This window comes from Culex quinquefasciatus, chromosome 3 (genome assembly GCF_015732765.1).
Source record: "Culex quinquefasciatus strain JHB chromosome 3, VPISU_Cqui_1.0_pri_paternal, whole genome shotgun sequence".
Classification (NCBI taxonomy): Eukaryota; Metazoa; Arthropoda; class Insecta; order Diptera; family Culicidae; genus Culex; species Culex quinquefasciatus.
In genome coordinates, this window is record NC_051863.1 from 48618284 (window position 1) to 48633016 (window position 14733).

Here is a 14733-nt window from a genome sequence, read left to right on the forward strand (position 1 = left end):
CCTGTTGATAAAACTTCACAATTTTTACATATATTACGTAAAATTATTCGAGGAATTTGATAAAAATATTTTCAGTCATAGGCTCACCTAATGACCAAACAATAATTTTTAATTTCCGCCAAGGAATCCCCAGAAATTGAGCTCGACGGGAGATTTTTTTTCGAATCATACTGTTTTTGTGAGGAATTGCTGTATAGAAAGGTCAATTTGTGATTTTTTTTGGATTATTTGCTCAATTTCCAGCAAAAAAAGGTTTATAACTTTGATTATTTTAGAAACCAAATTTAACAATTTCTAGCCTCGTCTTTAACTTCAATCCAGTTCGAAAATACATGGGAATCTATGTGCGCAATAAACTAGACCAGCTTAATAACTGATAATAATTCTAAGCAATATTTCTAAGAAAAGGATTGGTTAATTTCAAATCATTACACTGACCAACAAAAATTCTGCGCAGGTTCAACTCGAGAGGTAGCATGAAGTTTTGGGTCCCCGAAACCACGAGTACTTTGATTTTTTCAAAAATATTTACACAAGGCCGAATGGTTTTTCTCCAAAGTTTGTATGGAGAATTAGTGCTGTTCGCTACTCCCACATATTGCATGTAATTTTTTGCTTGTATGCAATAGCGACGAACCGCCCTTATTCTCCATACAAACTTTGGAGAAAAACCATTCGGCCATGTCTAAATATTTTTGAAAAATTTAAAGTACATGTGGTTCTGGGGACCTTAAACTTCATGCTTCCCCTCGAGTTAAACCTGCGCAGTCATTTTTGTCAATTTTTGTAGGTCAGTGTTATCTTATAATAACCGAGTCATTCTCGGAAATGGAAAAACAAGAAGTTTGTGAATTTATATAACTTGCATAAATAATAATAATCAAAATCAAAAATACTATGCAAAGTACTTCGATATTAGGTTTAAAAAAAGATTACTTTAAGTTTCAACCTCTGTACCCACACAACCTTCATTCTATCAACTATTCTTAGAACATAGATCATGGCTACGAGAACACGATTGATGATAAGTTGCTACAATGTTTGTTCGAAATACTCAGCCTGATGATTTCTTGGAACGGACCGATCGGGTCAACATAGGTCAAAATCGTGCGAAATTTGGTGATTATTTAAAAAACCCCTCCAGATCGCTCGCTCAGTTTGCTCCGGGTGTTTCGCGAGAAAGGATGGTTTTATAAATTTGCGAAACTGTTTGGAAGAGTGGATTTCATGGTAAGTACGAATTTTAAAATTGTTCATAGTGGTAAAAGTTGATGTTAAAATCAAACTAATGAATTTAATAAGCCTTTGGGTAGCTCGAACAATAAGTTCAAAATTTGCATAATCTTTTTCTAAATTTGAAATATAATGGAATTACGTAACGTCTGAAAAAGTAGGAAAACCTTGGACTAACGGAGTTTCAAAAATCGTTTCTTTTTCCAGATGCGATCAACGGTCGTTTTCCCGTTGTGGGTCGTTCTGCTGGTTGCGCTTGCAGAACCAGCGCGGGCCATCAATTTGAGAAAGAGTCTCCAAACGTTCAATCTGACCGAAGAGGCTGATGAGACACCCAAGAATCGCTCGGCGCGTCAACTGATGGCGACGCCATGTGGCTACCGACCTCAGGGGGCTTGTCCCTACACACAACCCATCATTTGCCCCCCAGGAAGTAATCTGGAGAATGGCCGCTGCATAGTCCGCCAAACGTACTGTCCGGCCGGCTATCAACTGATTGGTAACCAGTGCCAGCAACCTGTTTGTCCCACCGGGTACCAGATGTACAACAACATGTGCCACCGTATTCCGGCCGAGTTAGCTACTCAGTGTACTAAGGATACAAAAGTTCCAACCTGTGCAACTAATTACACGTTCACCGGAACGCAGTGCATGAAGCAGGAATCTCAACCCTCCCAGACGGAGTCCATAACTTCTACCAATATCGCCCCTCTTGTCTGTCTGCAAGGCTACACCCTGAGTCAGGACAAGTGCATCCGGTATGATCGACAACCGGCCAGATGTTACCGAGGTGAGCTACGACTTGGAGATTGCGTTGTGGATGCGGAGTGTCCAGTACAGTTCAGGATGGATGAGTACGGTCGTTGCGTCAGTGTTGTAGATGTACCAGCGGTCTGTCCGAACGGAACTGTACTCAACGGTGGAGTATGTCAGTATCCTAACCCGATATGTCCAGGAAACTATACCTCCGTTAATGGACGATGCGTTCTGGAACATTCGGTGCCGGTCCAGTGTCAGGGTTCTTCGCGCTTTGTAGACAACTACTGCGTAGTATCGGAACCGACTTGTCCATCGGGCTTCACCCTCAACAACAGCCAGTGTGTGCAAACGCGACAAGATCAAGCCAGATGTCCACCCGGAAGTTACATGCAAGATAGACAGTGCATCACCAAAGAAGTGCGCTGCTCCTCTGGAGTTCTTCAGGATGGATACTGCGTTGAGCACGACCGACAGCCAATCCGATGCCCACCGGGATCGCGTTTCGAGCGAGGCTACTGTGTGTCGGATCAGCCTCTGTGCCGCGGTGGTTACGAGTACGACCAGCGGTACGGACAGTGCGTAAAGTACGACCGTCGTCCAGCCATTTGCGATAAGGGCTTCCGGTACACCGAAGGCGAGTGTGTCAGTGAGCGTGTTTCGTGTGATGCTGATTACACTATCAAAAATGGCGAATGTGTACGAGTGGAACATAGTGTCGAAAAGTGCCCATCGGGAAGCTATCTGCTTCATGGTAGGTGCGTACAATCAACCCCAAGCTGTGATCGTGGCTTTGAGCTCAAGGACGGAATATGTGTTATGCAAGATCAGAGGGCGCCAATTTGCCCCGACGGATCATACTACCGTGACGGATACTGCAGACTGGCTGGCGGACAAGCATGTTCGGCTGGATTCCTACTGAAGGATTCCCAGTGCGTTAGAGAGCAGTCGGCTCAGCCGGGTTGTCCGAGTGGATTTGTCTACAAACGAGGATACTGCCTTGCCCTACCAACGTGTGACAGTGGGTACGTTCTGGAGCAAGGAGTTTGTCGGCAACGCATGGTCGGACCAGTCTCGTGTCCGGAGAATTCAAGGTACGAACAAGGCATGTGCATAAGCAATGATCTTGAATGCATTTCTGGATTTGAACTACGCGAAGGAACGTGTGTTCGCGTACACAAGGTTAACCCAACCTGTCCACCGAATGCCGAGTTTTACCAAAACCAGTGCCGTGTCAAGACAACAGCAACGTGCCCTTTTGGAGCAACTATCATGAATGGCGAATGTCGTATGTATGAAACGGTGCAGCCGACCTGTCCTGGAGGCACATATTTCCAAAATGGTGCCTGTTATGGCGCTATGCAACAGCTTCCGGCCTTACCAACTCCATGCGCAACTGGATGTATCCAACAGCAGCAGCCCTGCGCTGGAATCTGTAACCAACAACCGTGCGGATACAACTGGATGTGCGGAGCTGGATCATGTGGATCTTGCGGTGTTGCTCAACAGTTAGTACAGCCAGTCGTCCAGCCAATTGTTCAGCCGCAAGCGCTGATCGGTCAAACAGCGCCGGTGGCCGCAACCTGTGCTGCTGGATTTGAGATGATCGGTGGAATGTGTACCCGCAGCTACACTGTCGCAATGCAATGTGCAGCAGGATCTCAACTAGTGAACAACGAGTGTGTGTACAATTACCCAATGAGTTGTGCAGAGGGTACGAACATGGTGGATGGACAGTGCGTTCAGTACGAACGTATGCCACCAAACTGTCGAGCTGGATTCCACTTGAAGAACAACAGGTGTGTTTACATGTATCCGGACTGCAGCACCGGCTATCGATTGATAAGTGGCATATGCACTAAACTTGTTGAGAAGCCTTCGGTTTGTCCGTCAGGCATTCGTAAGATGAAGAACTACTGTGTCGCACCACCGGTTTGTGTTTCGGGATTACAGCTGCGTGACAATGTCTGCCAAAAGGTAGAGTACGAAGTACCTCGTTGTCCCGTGGGTTACATTGTTCGAGATGACTTTTGCGTGGCTGCTTTCACATGTTCCGAAGGATATCGCTTCGCTGACAATTATTGTGTTAAAAGCGAACAACGGACCCCTGTTTGTCCGACGGGTGCAAGACTGATAGACAACCAGTGTGTTGTTCCTGGTCCCACGTGTGACAATGGTTATGATCTTCGCAGTGGAACATGTACGAAGATTCACCGTAAGCCTATTTCTTGTCCACCGAACAGTCGCTTACAGCAGGACGTTTGCGTTGGATCGGCTAGGTGTGACCAAGGCTACCAGATGATCTCGGGTCAATGCTCTCGGCCGGATCACATTCCAGCACAGTGCCCGCATGGATTCTTCATCGACTACAACCGTTGCGTTTCTAAGGATCTGATCTGTCCCAGCGAGTACCGCATTGAACGGGAGGAGTGCGTTCGAGATCGCCACGATGCGGTTTCGTGTCCAGCGGGTTCTACCCTGCAGGGCAATGTTTGCGTAGCAGGTCAACCAATTTGTGAGGCTGGATTCAAGGCACAACAAGGGGCATGTGTGAAGCATACCTATCAAATGCCGCAGTGTCCTGCGCAAACGGTCATGATGGGTAGTTATTGTGTGCGTAATCCGGAATGTCCCACAGATTACCGTTTCACTGGTGGCGTTTGCGTCAAGTTACAGTACGCTACTATCCACTGCACTGTGGGAACTCTGCTGGACGGCAAGTGCATTGCTCCAGGTCCCAACTGTCCGGATGATTATAATTTTGTAGAGAACCACTGCATTCAAAACCGTTACGAGAGCCCGTCTTGTCCGGATCGAAGCCGGCTCGCGCAGAATTACTGCGTCGTTGATCGACCTCAGTGTCCCGAAGGATTCAAGTACAGTAGCTCGATGTGTATCAGAGCCATTTCGGTTGCGGCCACATGCCCTCCAAATTATACCCTGCGAGAAGAACGTTGCGTAACCGACCGAGTCGTCACGCTGCAGACTTGTCCCAGCGGGTACAGCCTAAAGGGATCGCTGTGCGTCAAGGTGGAATACACTGCGGTTTCTTGTCCAGCAGGATACAATCTGGAGATGGGACTTTGCGCGAAGACGGTATGCAGCGATCCTGTTCAACCTGTAGCACCCATCGCACCCCTTCCCGATGTTGGTTTTCCAGTGCCTTACCCTGGACAAACCATCAGCTCTCAAATCATAGCTGGACAAGCAATCAGTCCTGGCCCAATCATTTCAACTGTTATCAGTACCGATCCAAGACCCGTAGATGTGGCCATCACCGCTTCAGAGCCCAGCGGAGATATTTTCGATGATTTCTTTGCTAATTTGGGTAATACCAATCTGCACTACGTTGCCTCTTCCGTCGGATCCAGCGCATCGTGGCAGGGAATTGACAGTGCACCGTTGGTGATCAGCAATGAAACAAGAGAACAGGTTCACAGCTCCAACGAAGAAAGCGTGGTGGCTGTGCCGGTGCAAGCCGAATTTTACTCCTGCACGGTGATTTCACCGAAGATTTGTACCAAATACGACGACGAGTGGAGCTGTACTAATAAGCATTTTGAGAACATTGAATCTCGCTACTGCCGTGAAGGTCAAAACATTACGCTGACGGTCGAAATTTCGGACTATGACGACGAGAATGAGGTGCTGGTGATGCCAGTTCGTACCGATGAAGCTGATGAGGATTACACCGAAGATAACGGAGACGAAGAGGCTGAATATGGTTTGTTGAACAGACTTGATTTTCAGTAGAGAAAGATCGTTACATTTCTATGACTCTTTTTAGATTGTTCCGACTGTACTGGAGGGGACTACGACTGTTCCAAGTCCTGTTACGATTACTGTCCAGGATGTAGTCACTATCTGAACGTGAACGATTTTTGCGGCGAAGAACCGAAACCGACCGAAGGATGCTCGAGGGAGGATGGTTGCCGAGGGGACAACTGTGTTGACTGAATGGTGTCGAGCTTGTGTTAGTTCAGTCTTTAATGTGAAATTAGGTTTCAGTAGGAGCCTAGGAAATTAATCATAAAACTTGTCGAAATATGTTTTGAAGTTGAGCTTAATAAAGTTTGATTACCAATAAAATGTTTAATAAAAAAAAATATTATTATTTTCCGAATAGGGTGTAAATAAGGCTACCAACTCTTGCTGTGCAAAAATCCGTACACTTTGCCGACTTGACACCATGGTATAACAAAAACTGTCAATGAATTATTTAGATGAATTAAATTTAATAAATTTGAGACATAAACATATAAAATTGTGTCGTTTTTATAGCTAACAAATTTCACAAAATGCTATCAGAGTGCTTATGACTTGCACGTTAAAAGTATTCATAAAATAAACCGTGATTTGAATCAAATCATTATGTTCTTCAATTGTTTTGTTAAACGTTTAAAAGTTTATGAAATGTCAAGTTTGCTTTTACGAATAATATCGTTCTTAGTGTTTTCACGGTCGCTTTTCCAGAGTTTTGTTTTATTGAAAAGGTCCTATAACATGTGAATAGAGAGAGGGTGACGAGCGGGAATTCCCGGGAAATCGATCATTTTTGGACCTCTCGATTCCCGGGAAATTTGGTCGAGACTCCCGCATGGGAGGGCAGCGAATGACAAACATGTTAAAGCTGCCTGAAATAAATTAACTACCACCCGCATGTGAAACACAACAGTTTATAGGACCTTTAAAAAACCATAGATTTGTTAATTCAAATGTTCAAATGTTTTCACAAGTTTTAGAAAGCCTTTGGAAAGGGATAAATATGTTTATTAAGGAATTTCTAAAAGAACAATTCTAGAGCTTTTTTTAAAAGGTCCTATCAACATATGAAAGACACTCAACTCTAGAATTATTGATAATCAAGTATGAATTGAGGAAACCTAAAAAAAAGTCTCCCTTTTTAAATCAAACTCACAGAAAAACAAAATAATATAGTTAACAAAAGCTTCGAGCAAATCAAAAAAGCAATTCAATGATTAAAAAGTTGTTAAAATTCCGTACAAATCCTTATTATGCGTAAAATTCCCTACAAAAATTCCGGCCTGTTAAAAATCCGCGAAGAGGTTCGAAAATCCGTATGGTAAGGAAAAAATCCGTACAGTTGGTAGCCTTAGGTATAAATAATAAAAATAAAAGTGGATTGTTTCCATTGTCGAGCAAACACGGTGTCTTCCTGCTTGAGGCTTTGCTGGGCTGCAGGTTGTTTGATTGGAGTCTGCATCTTCGATTGATTGATCTGGACCTCTTGATGCAGCAATGGGCCAGGCTTGGATGCGATGTGGTTAACATCGAAAACGCCTCTGGAGTTGGGAGTTTGCTGCAATCAATTCTGCCATTATTGCTCTAGATTCTGACTATCCTCGTCATCACATCAAACATGCTTTGAGAAATTGTTGCAACAGAGTGGTTATCCATGGATTTGACTAAAAGCAAATAGTGATCCAAATCAGTGTGCGAGAGTTTTTCAATTAAAGATACTAAACTGAACTGTGCACAATAATTCGCCTTCCATTTCCCTCTGTCTGAAACTTTTTGTGCACGTCTCGAAATTTACACGAACTTAACATTCCGTCAATTTTTGCGACCTATTTCTTAATGAGCCTAGTAACACGCAGTGCATGTAATCAATCGACACGTTTCTAATTACATCGAATCCCGGAAATCAGCTTCTTTATGTTTTCTGCTTTCCAAAATAGCTTTAGTGTATCGTAATGCGTTTTTAGAGTAACATTTGTTTCATATCCAAAACTAATCTGTCTGTTGACTAAATCTCCTGGATGGAAACTGTCGTATACGCGCGCTGGACGTTGGATTACCCGCGACGGGCAAATAGACTAGCGAACGTAACGGAAATAAAACAGACTTAGTACAAGTTAAAACGTTTATTCTTGTCCGCAGACGGAAGTAGAATGGCACGATGGCACAACACAAAACGGGACAGCTTATAAAACATCGAACGCGCTGTGCTGCGTCACACAGTGGCAGACTGGCAGCCACTTGTGAGCCAGCGGCGCGCGGAAGGTGGGGGCACTCCGCGCACTTTCTCTGTCCTCAACATCTCCCCTCTTAATACAGCTGGTAGTAGTCGAATCTTACAGGCGGTCTACGATTCCTATCGGAACGCCGAAGTTCAGGTACCAGCTGCGGCACGATGGTTGGCTCCGACGTACTTGATGAAGACGAGGAAGACAACGACGACGCAGCCGAAGAAGATGGTGTTGCACCACTCTCTTGTGGAGGTAGCGATCCAGGACGCGGCGTAGAGGACGCACACGGCGGCGTCTCAACTTGGTCCGGAGATTCTGGGGTTGACGGGCGTGGTGTACTGGACGCGCTCGTTTGCGTCTCAGGAGGGTCCGCAAGCTCGGGAGAAGACGGACACGGCGTCAACTGCATCGGGCTCAACGGTGGCAGCTCAAGGACCAACGACGGTTGCGTAAGCTTCCACTCACCGAGTAGGACGTCTAACGGCAGCGCTTTCGGTTTGGCACGCAGTGAAGCAGCTGGTCCGCTCTCGGAACGACTTCGCAGTTGGTTGATGTGCGAGCGGATGACGCGTTGGTTGCCGACGTGCACGTTGTACATCACACTTCCAATCCGCTCGAGGATGACTCCAGGTGTCCATTTCCATGCGTTGCCGGAGTGAACTTGAGCGTACACGAGGTCTTGCTTGGCGAAGCTTCGACGTTGGTCTTCCTTCTGGGGCGGTTCGGGATCGGCAGGTGGGCGAAGTAGTTCGAGACAGGTTCGGATTTTGCGACCGAACATTATCTCGGCTGGAGACTTGCCCTCAGGTGCGCAGCGGTTTGGGGTGCTGCGGTACGCCAACAGGAAGATGTCTAAAGCTTCTTCGATGGTGCCTCTCCCCTCCGAAATCTTCTTGACGGCACGCTTGAAAGTGTCCACGAATCGTTCCGCTTGCCCGTTGGACTGCGGGTGGTACGGAGCGGTCGTGGTGTGGTGGATGCCGTTCGAAGCGCAAAACTCTGCAAATTCGGCACTCGTGAACTGCGTCCCGTTGTCGCTCACGATGATAGTAGGCATGCCGAGTTGGGAAAACATCCGGCGGAGGATAGCGATGGTTGCGTGGGCAGAGATGCGCTGCGTGCGAACTACTTCAGGCCACTTCGAAAGGAGTCCACTGCTATCAGGAAATAGTCGCCGTTGATCGGTCCCGCAAAATCTATATGGATCCGTTGCCACGGGCCAGCTGCTTTCGGCCATGGCACAGGAGCAGAGTGCGGCGGGGACCGTGCTACCGAGGCGCATGGCTGGCATGCTTTCACGTAGCCCACGATTTCGTCATCCAGGCTGGGCCAGTACACGTAGCTCCTGGCAATCTGCTTCATGCGCACCATCCCAGGATGGCCTCGGTGCAGCTGCTCCAGACACCGCTTGCGATGCTGAGCAGGGATGACTAGTCGTTCGGCGAACATGATGCACCCGTCCACAACGGTGAGCGAGTCGGCACGGGTTTGGTAGCGCCGGATCTCCGGATCGGCGACTTTCACTCTTGGCCAACCCTCAAGAACGTACCGATAGATCTTGCGGAGTTGTGGATCGGACTGGGTGCTTTTGGCAACGGCTCTAAAACTGAGAGGCAACGCATTAATCGACTCCGTGGCTACTGACCTGATGTCCTCCTCTAGGCGGACGCTGGCGATAACGTAGTCCTCCTCTGGTCGTACGTGCTGATTGATCAGACGAGATAGCACGTCGGCGTCGCCAAACTTGTCGGTGGAGACGTACTGGATGGAGAAATCGTAGAGGAGCAGGTTCAGTGCGAAGCGTTGCAACCGGTTTGCTGTGTAGACCGGAATCCCCTTTTTTGACCCGAATATGCGAAGTAGCGGCGCGTGGTCGGTCTGTAGCAAAAATCTCCGACCAAAAATCATTTTGTGGAACTTTGTAACCGCAAACACGATGGCCAAACCCTCGCGATCCGGCTGACTGTAGTTCTGCTCCGCCTTCGTGAGCGCTCGCGATGCGTGTTGGACCACCTTCACAGAACCATCGGGGAACTTGTGCGAGATCGTCGCCCCGAGTCCAACGGATGAGGCGTCAGCAGAGACAATAATCTCCTGCCTTGGGTCGTAATGTGTAAGAAGCAGACCGGAGGTGAGGATTTGCTTGAACTTCTCAAAAGCTTTTTGGCACTCCGAGTCCCACACAAACTTCGCATCCTCCTTCAGCAGCTTGTCGATTGGGTAGCGCAGCATCCGCATGTTAGGCACGAACTTCCCGTAGTAATTTATTGCGCCCAGGAAGGATCGAACACCAGACACATCAGTAGGAGGCGGCATGTTGACAATGGCCTCGATCTTCGCAGAGTCTGGTCGCAGCCCGCGGCTGTCGATGATGTGCCCCAAGTAGCGGATCTCAGTCTTCCCAAACGAGCACTTCTCGAGACGAATTGTGAAGCCGTAGTCTTGAATACGTTGCAGAACGGCTTTGAGGTTGCGATCGTGCTCTTCTTGGGTTGCGCCGCCGACGATGACGTCATCGAGATAGCAGGACGCTGCTGGGATTCCGGCCAGCATGGTGGACGTGATCTGCTGGAATGCGCCGGGGGCATTCTTGACGCCGGGCGCAAGGCGGTTGTAGAGGTAGAGGCCACGATGGGTGTTGATCGTGAGCAAGTGGCGGTCCTGTTCGTCTACCTCAACCTGCAAGAAAGCATCAGAGAGGTCGATCTGGCTAAATACCTTGCAGTTGGCCAGCTTGGCGAAGATGTCCTCTGGAAGCGGCAGCGGGTACTGGTGTGGCTGAAGGACAGCGTTGAGGCCGGTGGAGTAGTCTCCGCAAATCCGGATGGAGCCGTTGGCCTTCCGCACCACGACAATCGGGGCGGCCCACTCCGAGTAGTCGATCGGAGTGATGATGTTGAGCTGCTGCAACCTGTCCAGTTCGCGGTCGACGGCCTCAACCATCGCGTAGGCCACCGGACGTTTGGGACAGAAAACTGGTCGGCAGTTTTCTTTCAGCTCCAACTTCACCTTTGTTTTGGTGCACAATCCGAGGTTTTTGCTGAACACCTTGGGAAGGCCGACTTGAGTGCCGGCGCTGGGTCGGGAACGCTGGATACGTTGCAGCAGTAGCTGTCCATCGGGATGGATGCTAGCCCAAAGCTGTCCACAAGATCCGAGCCAAGCAGCTGGAGTGGTTTCTCGGTTACGCGGATCAGCTCGTTGCGGGTGCTTCCGGCGATGGTGATGTCGCAGCGGAACTCGCCGTTCAGCGACAATTCCGTCCCAGAAGCTGTTTTAGCGCGAACGGAGGGCGGCGATAACCTTGGGCAGCCAACTTCGCTCCACAGTTCCTTGCTGATCACGGTGATGTCGGATGCTGTGTCCAGTTGAAGCCGGATCAGTGTCCCGCCGAAATCAACCGAAACGAATCTCCGTCGCTTCTGCACCGTGCACTCGTTGATAACCACCACGTTACTGCTGACCGAGTCCCTCGGGCCTCCTCGTTTGAAGGGTTTCAGCGGCTTGGCAGAACTGCAATAGCCCTCGCGATGTCCGGTGACTCCGCAATCGGCGCACTTGTGGTTCCGGAAGGTGCAGTCGCGGACGTAGTGTTCCGCTCCACAAAACCAGCACGGACGCGGCGGCTTGCTTTTGGACTTGCCGGCAGCGTAAGGTTGTTGATCTCGGTCGCGCCTGTTGCTTTTGTTGCGTTCGAATCGTTGCTCGACTTTGTTTACGTCGGAGGTTGACGGCGTCTCGATCATGGCGTTGTCATGTTGTAGGTTTAGTAGACGCTGACACTCGTCTGACAGCTGCTGCAGTGTGACGTTAGTGTTCTCCTCGATCTTGGAAAGAAGTCGCGTACGGATTTCGGCGTCGCTCCCCGACTTCAATCCGCAAACGTAAACAAGGCATTTGAACTCATCTTGGGTGAGTTTGCCTAAGTCGAATTCGACGCAAAGCTTGTTCACTCTGCAGGCGTACGAGACGTGATCCTCGGTTGGCTGCTTCGAGATTTGGAGGCACCGATAGCGCCTGCTCACGACCGATTCCTTCGCACCGAAGAGGCTCTTGAGCGTGTCAACGGTGTCGGCGAAGCTGAAGTCCTTGGGGACGGCGGGGAGTATGAAACTCACGTATCGTTCGTGCTCGGGAAGGCCGAGCTTTCGCAGCAATAGCCGGACCTTGGCGTCATCCTGCAGACGGGCAGCGTCTTGGGCGAACAGATCGTCGTACCGGGAGTACCACGCCGCGAAGGTTACGCTGTTGTCGGCGTCGTACCGGAAGTCCTTGATGTTCCCAGCAAGCGAGTCGATGATCTGTTCCGGGTTGAGAGGTGGCTGGGTTGCGCTTCTTGAAAATCGCTCCATGAACTGCTGCTGCTGCTGGACAGTTTGCTGCACCGAAGCTACCAGCTGCTCGAACATCCCCATCATCCGGATCATCGGATCAGGATTCTGCAGCTGCTGCTGCTGGCGGAGTTGTTCTTGACGGAGTTGTTCTTGACGGAGTTGTTCCTGCTGGAGTTGTTCCTGCCGGCGCTGTTCCTGCAGCTGTTCTTGGCGCAGTTGTTCCTGCCGGAGCTGTTCCTGGCGCAGTTGTTCCTGCTGGAGCTGTTCTTGGCGCAGTTGTTCCTGCTGGAGCTGCTCCTGCCGCAGTCGTTCCTGGCGAAGCTGCTCCTGGTAGAGGAGCTGGGCATCCGAGTCGCTCATTTCGGATCCGCTGGAGCTCCTCCTTCGTTTGCACGCGGGTGCCGAAATTTTTGTTGTTTTAGGTTAGGACGTTTCCCACCTTCAAAAAACGAATAAAATCCCGGCGATTCGACGAATTTTCGTCGCCACTGTCGTATACGCGCGCTGGACGTTGGATTACCCGCGACGGGCAAATAGACTAGCGAACGTAACGGAAATAAAACAGACTTAGTACAAGTTAAAACGTTTATTCTTGTCCGCAGACGGAAGTAGAATGGCACGATGGCACAACACAAAACGGGACAGCTTATAAAACATCGAACGCGCTGTGCTGCGTCACACAGTGGCAGACTGGCAGCCACTTGTGAGCCAGCGGCGCGCGGAAGGTGGGGGCACTCCGCGCACTTTCTCTGTCCTCAACAGAAACAATAACTGTATGCTTCGTAACTGTAACGACCGTGAAAAGTCCTTTTGGAGGGGTCATAAATCAACAACACAACGAATAACACATTAAAATTATTTTTATTAATTAGGCGATACAAACAATTATAAAAACACGAAGTGTACTCGCGGGAGAAGTTCACAACCAACTGTAAGATGCTGTTTTAACGTCGACGAGGTGATGCAGCAATAACACTCGTGAGTCCTGCTGTAGGTGGTGGTGCATGTGGATAGGGATCCTCACAATTCCATATCCAGCAGTAACCATTGAACTGCTTCATTGCTTGTAGTTTACATCTTGCTATCGAGAAATTAAAAGTGAGAGTGTGTGCGTGCAACATGGAGTTAAACTTTTCAAAGAGCCATGGTAATCTTCACAGCAACTTCACAGAAAGTTTAACTCCATGTTGCACACACTCTCACTTTTAATTTCTCGATAGTATTCACACAACATGCGACTATCTGCACTGAATCTGTTTTTGTTACTCGAATGTGTACTGTAACCTGGGGCGAATCGGGACTTCAGTCTGAATAGGGACAGCAGGTTTTAGAGCACTCAAAAGTTTGGAAATCAAAACACTATTTTTTGTTAATCTGTGTCTGTTCTATCCGAAACCATTAAAAAATATCCAAATCTTGTGCAGTAACAATCCTAAAACAGCTGTCCCACTTCACCCCAGATGACGGTAAGCCTTCGATGGACATTTCTAATCTAATCTAATCTAATCAGACCCTAGCGCAGCCAATCTTTCGAAGGGATCCTGGAGAGTGCCTTAGGTTAGATGACGCCTAGCACTCTTCTTGTCATTTATTAACATTTGTAGTGCGCCATTGCATCGGAATGCATTGAAACATCACAAGCGTTAAAGCGGCCAGGCCTACTGCGTAAAGCCGTATCGCAGAGATGACTCGTAATTGGGTTGAGTTTGAGCACTAAGTGTTCGAACAACAACACAATTCTGAATCGACAGGGGAGGAAGAAGCGTGGGGACACACCACCATACGCTCCGAGATTTGGTTGTATTCGTTGGGAGCACCATGCTAAGAAGGTTTGGTACTCCGGGACCCTCTGGGATGGGACATTGTATTTCCACGAATGCCCTGGACACTATTTGCCGTGGTTATAGCGCCACCAACTCGCTCTCTGAAACAGTATTCCTAATTCCAGTCCACGCTCACTAAGTCGTCATGGCCTAGTGGTTAGCATTTTTGCTTACCAATCCAAAGGACGGGGGATCGAACCACGCCTCGAGCGACTTTGAGTTTTTCGTTCATATTCATCATTTCAAATTTATGTGTTCTTAACTTTCTCGTTGGGAGCAGATGGGAATCGAACCCAGAACCATTCGCTTACAAAGCGAACACCGTAACCAGTCAGCCACGGCCGCTCCCTGTAAGCCTTCGATGGACATTTAAAGAAAAAAATGGAAATCAACGGTTAAGCAAACATTCAATATTCCATCGTATGGGGAAGTTAAAAGTCGGGCCTGGCTTTAGTTGTTGTTAGGCCGTTAAGTCATCCTAGGGTTAGGTGTGTCCTCCCTCATATAAATACACACATAAAAAAAAAGCAGTTTGGCGTCGCTGCTGGTCGTCGGTTCGATTCGCAATCCAAAAGTCGTCGTTTCAAATCCAGGGGT

General features: G+C 48.5%; 3 protein-coding genes across 3 annotated transcripts; 1 reads left to right on the forward strand and 2 right to left on the reverse strand.

Annotated features, from left to right (window-relative positions):
- Positions 1 to 1459: 1459 nt before the first annotated feature.
- Positions 1460 to 6042, forward strand: LOC6036922 (proprotein convertase subtilisin/kexin type 5). Its single transcript, XM_038265598.1, has 2 exons — positions 1460 to 5713; positions 5777 to 6042. Exons 1-2 carry the CDS (start codon positions 1594 to 1596, stop codon positions 5944 to 5946), a joined length of 4290 nt encoding a protein of 1429 aa, XP_038121526.1. The 5' UTR covers positions 1460 to 1593; the 3' UTR covers positions 5947 to 6042.
- Positions 6043 to 8058: 2016 nt separating this feature from the next.
- Positions 8059 to 9036, reverse strand: LOC119768944 (uncharacterized protein K02A2.6-like). The gene has a single exon (XM_038260781.1). The coding sequence runs from the start codon at positions 9034 to 9036 to the stop codon at positions 8059 to 8061; it is 978 nt and encodes a 325-aa protein (XP_038116709.1).
- Positions 9037 to 9104: 68 nt separating this feature from the next.
- On the reverse strand, positions 9105 to 12673 carry LOC119768945 (uncharacterized protein K02A2.6-like). The gene is made up of 2 exons (XM_038260782.1): positions 11078 to 12673; positions 9105 to 11027 (listed from the first exon to the last, which is right to left on the reverse strand). The coding sequence occupies exons 1-2, from the start codon at positions 12671 to 12673 to the stop codon at positions 9105 to 9107; spliced, it is 3519 nt and encodes a 1172-aa protein (XP_038116710.1).
- Positions 12674 to 14733: the final 2060 nt, after the last annotated feature.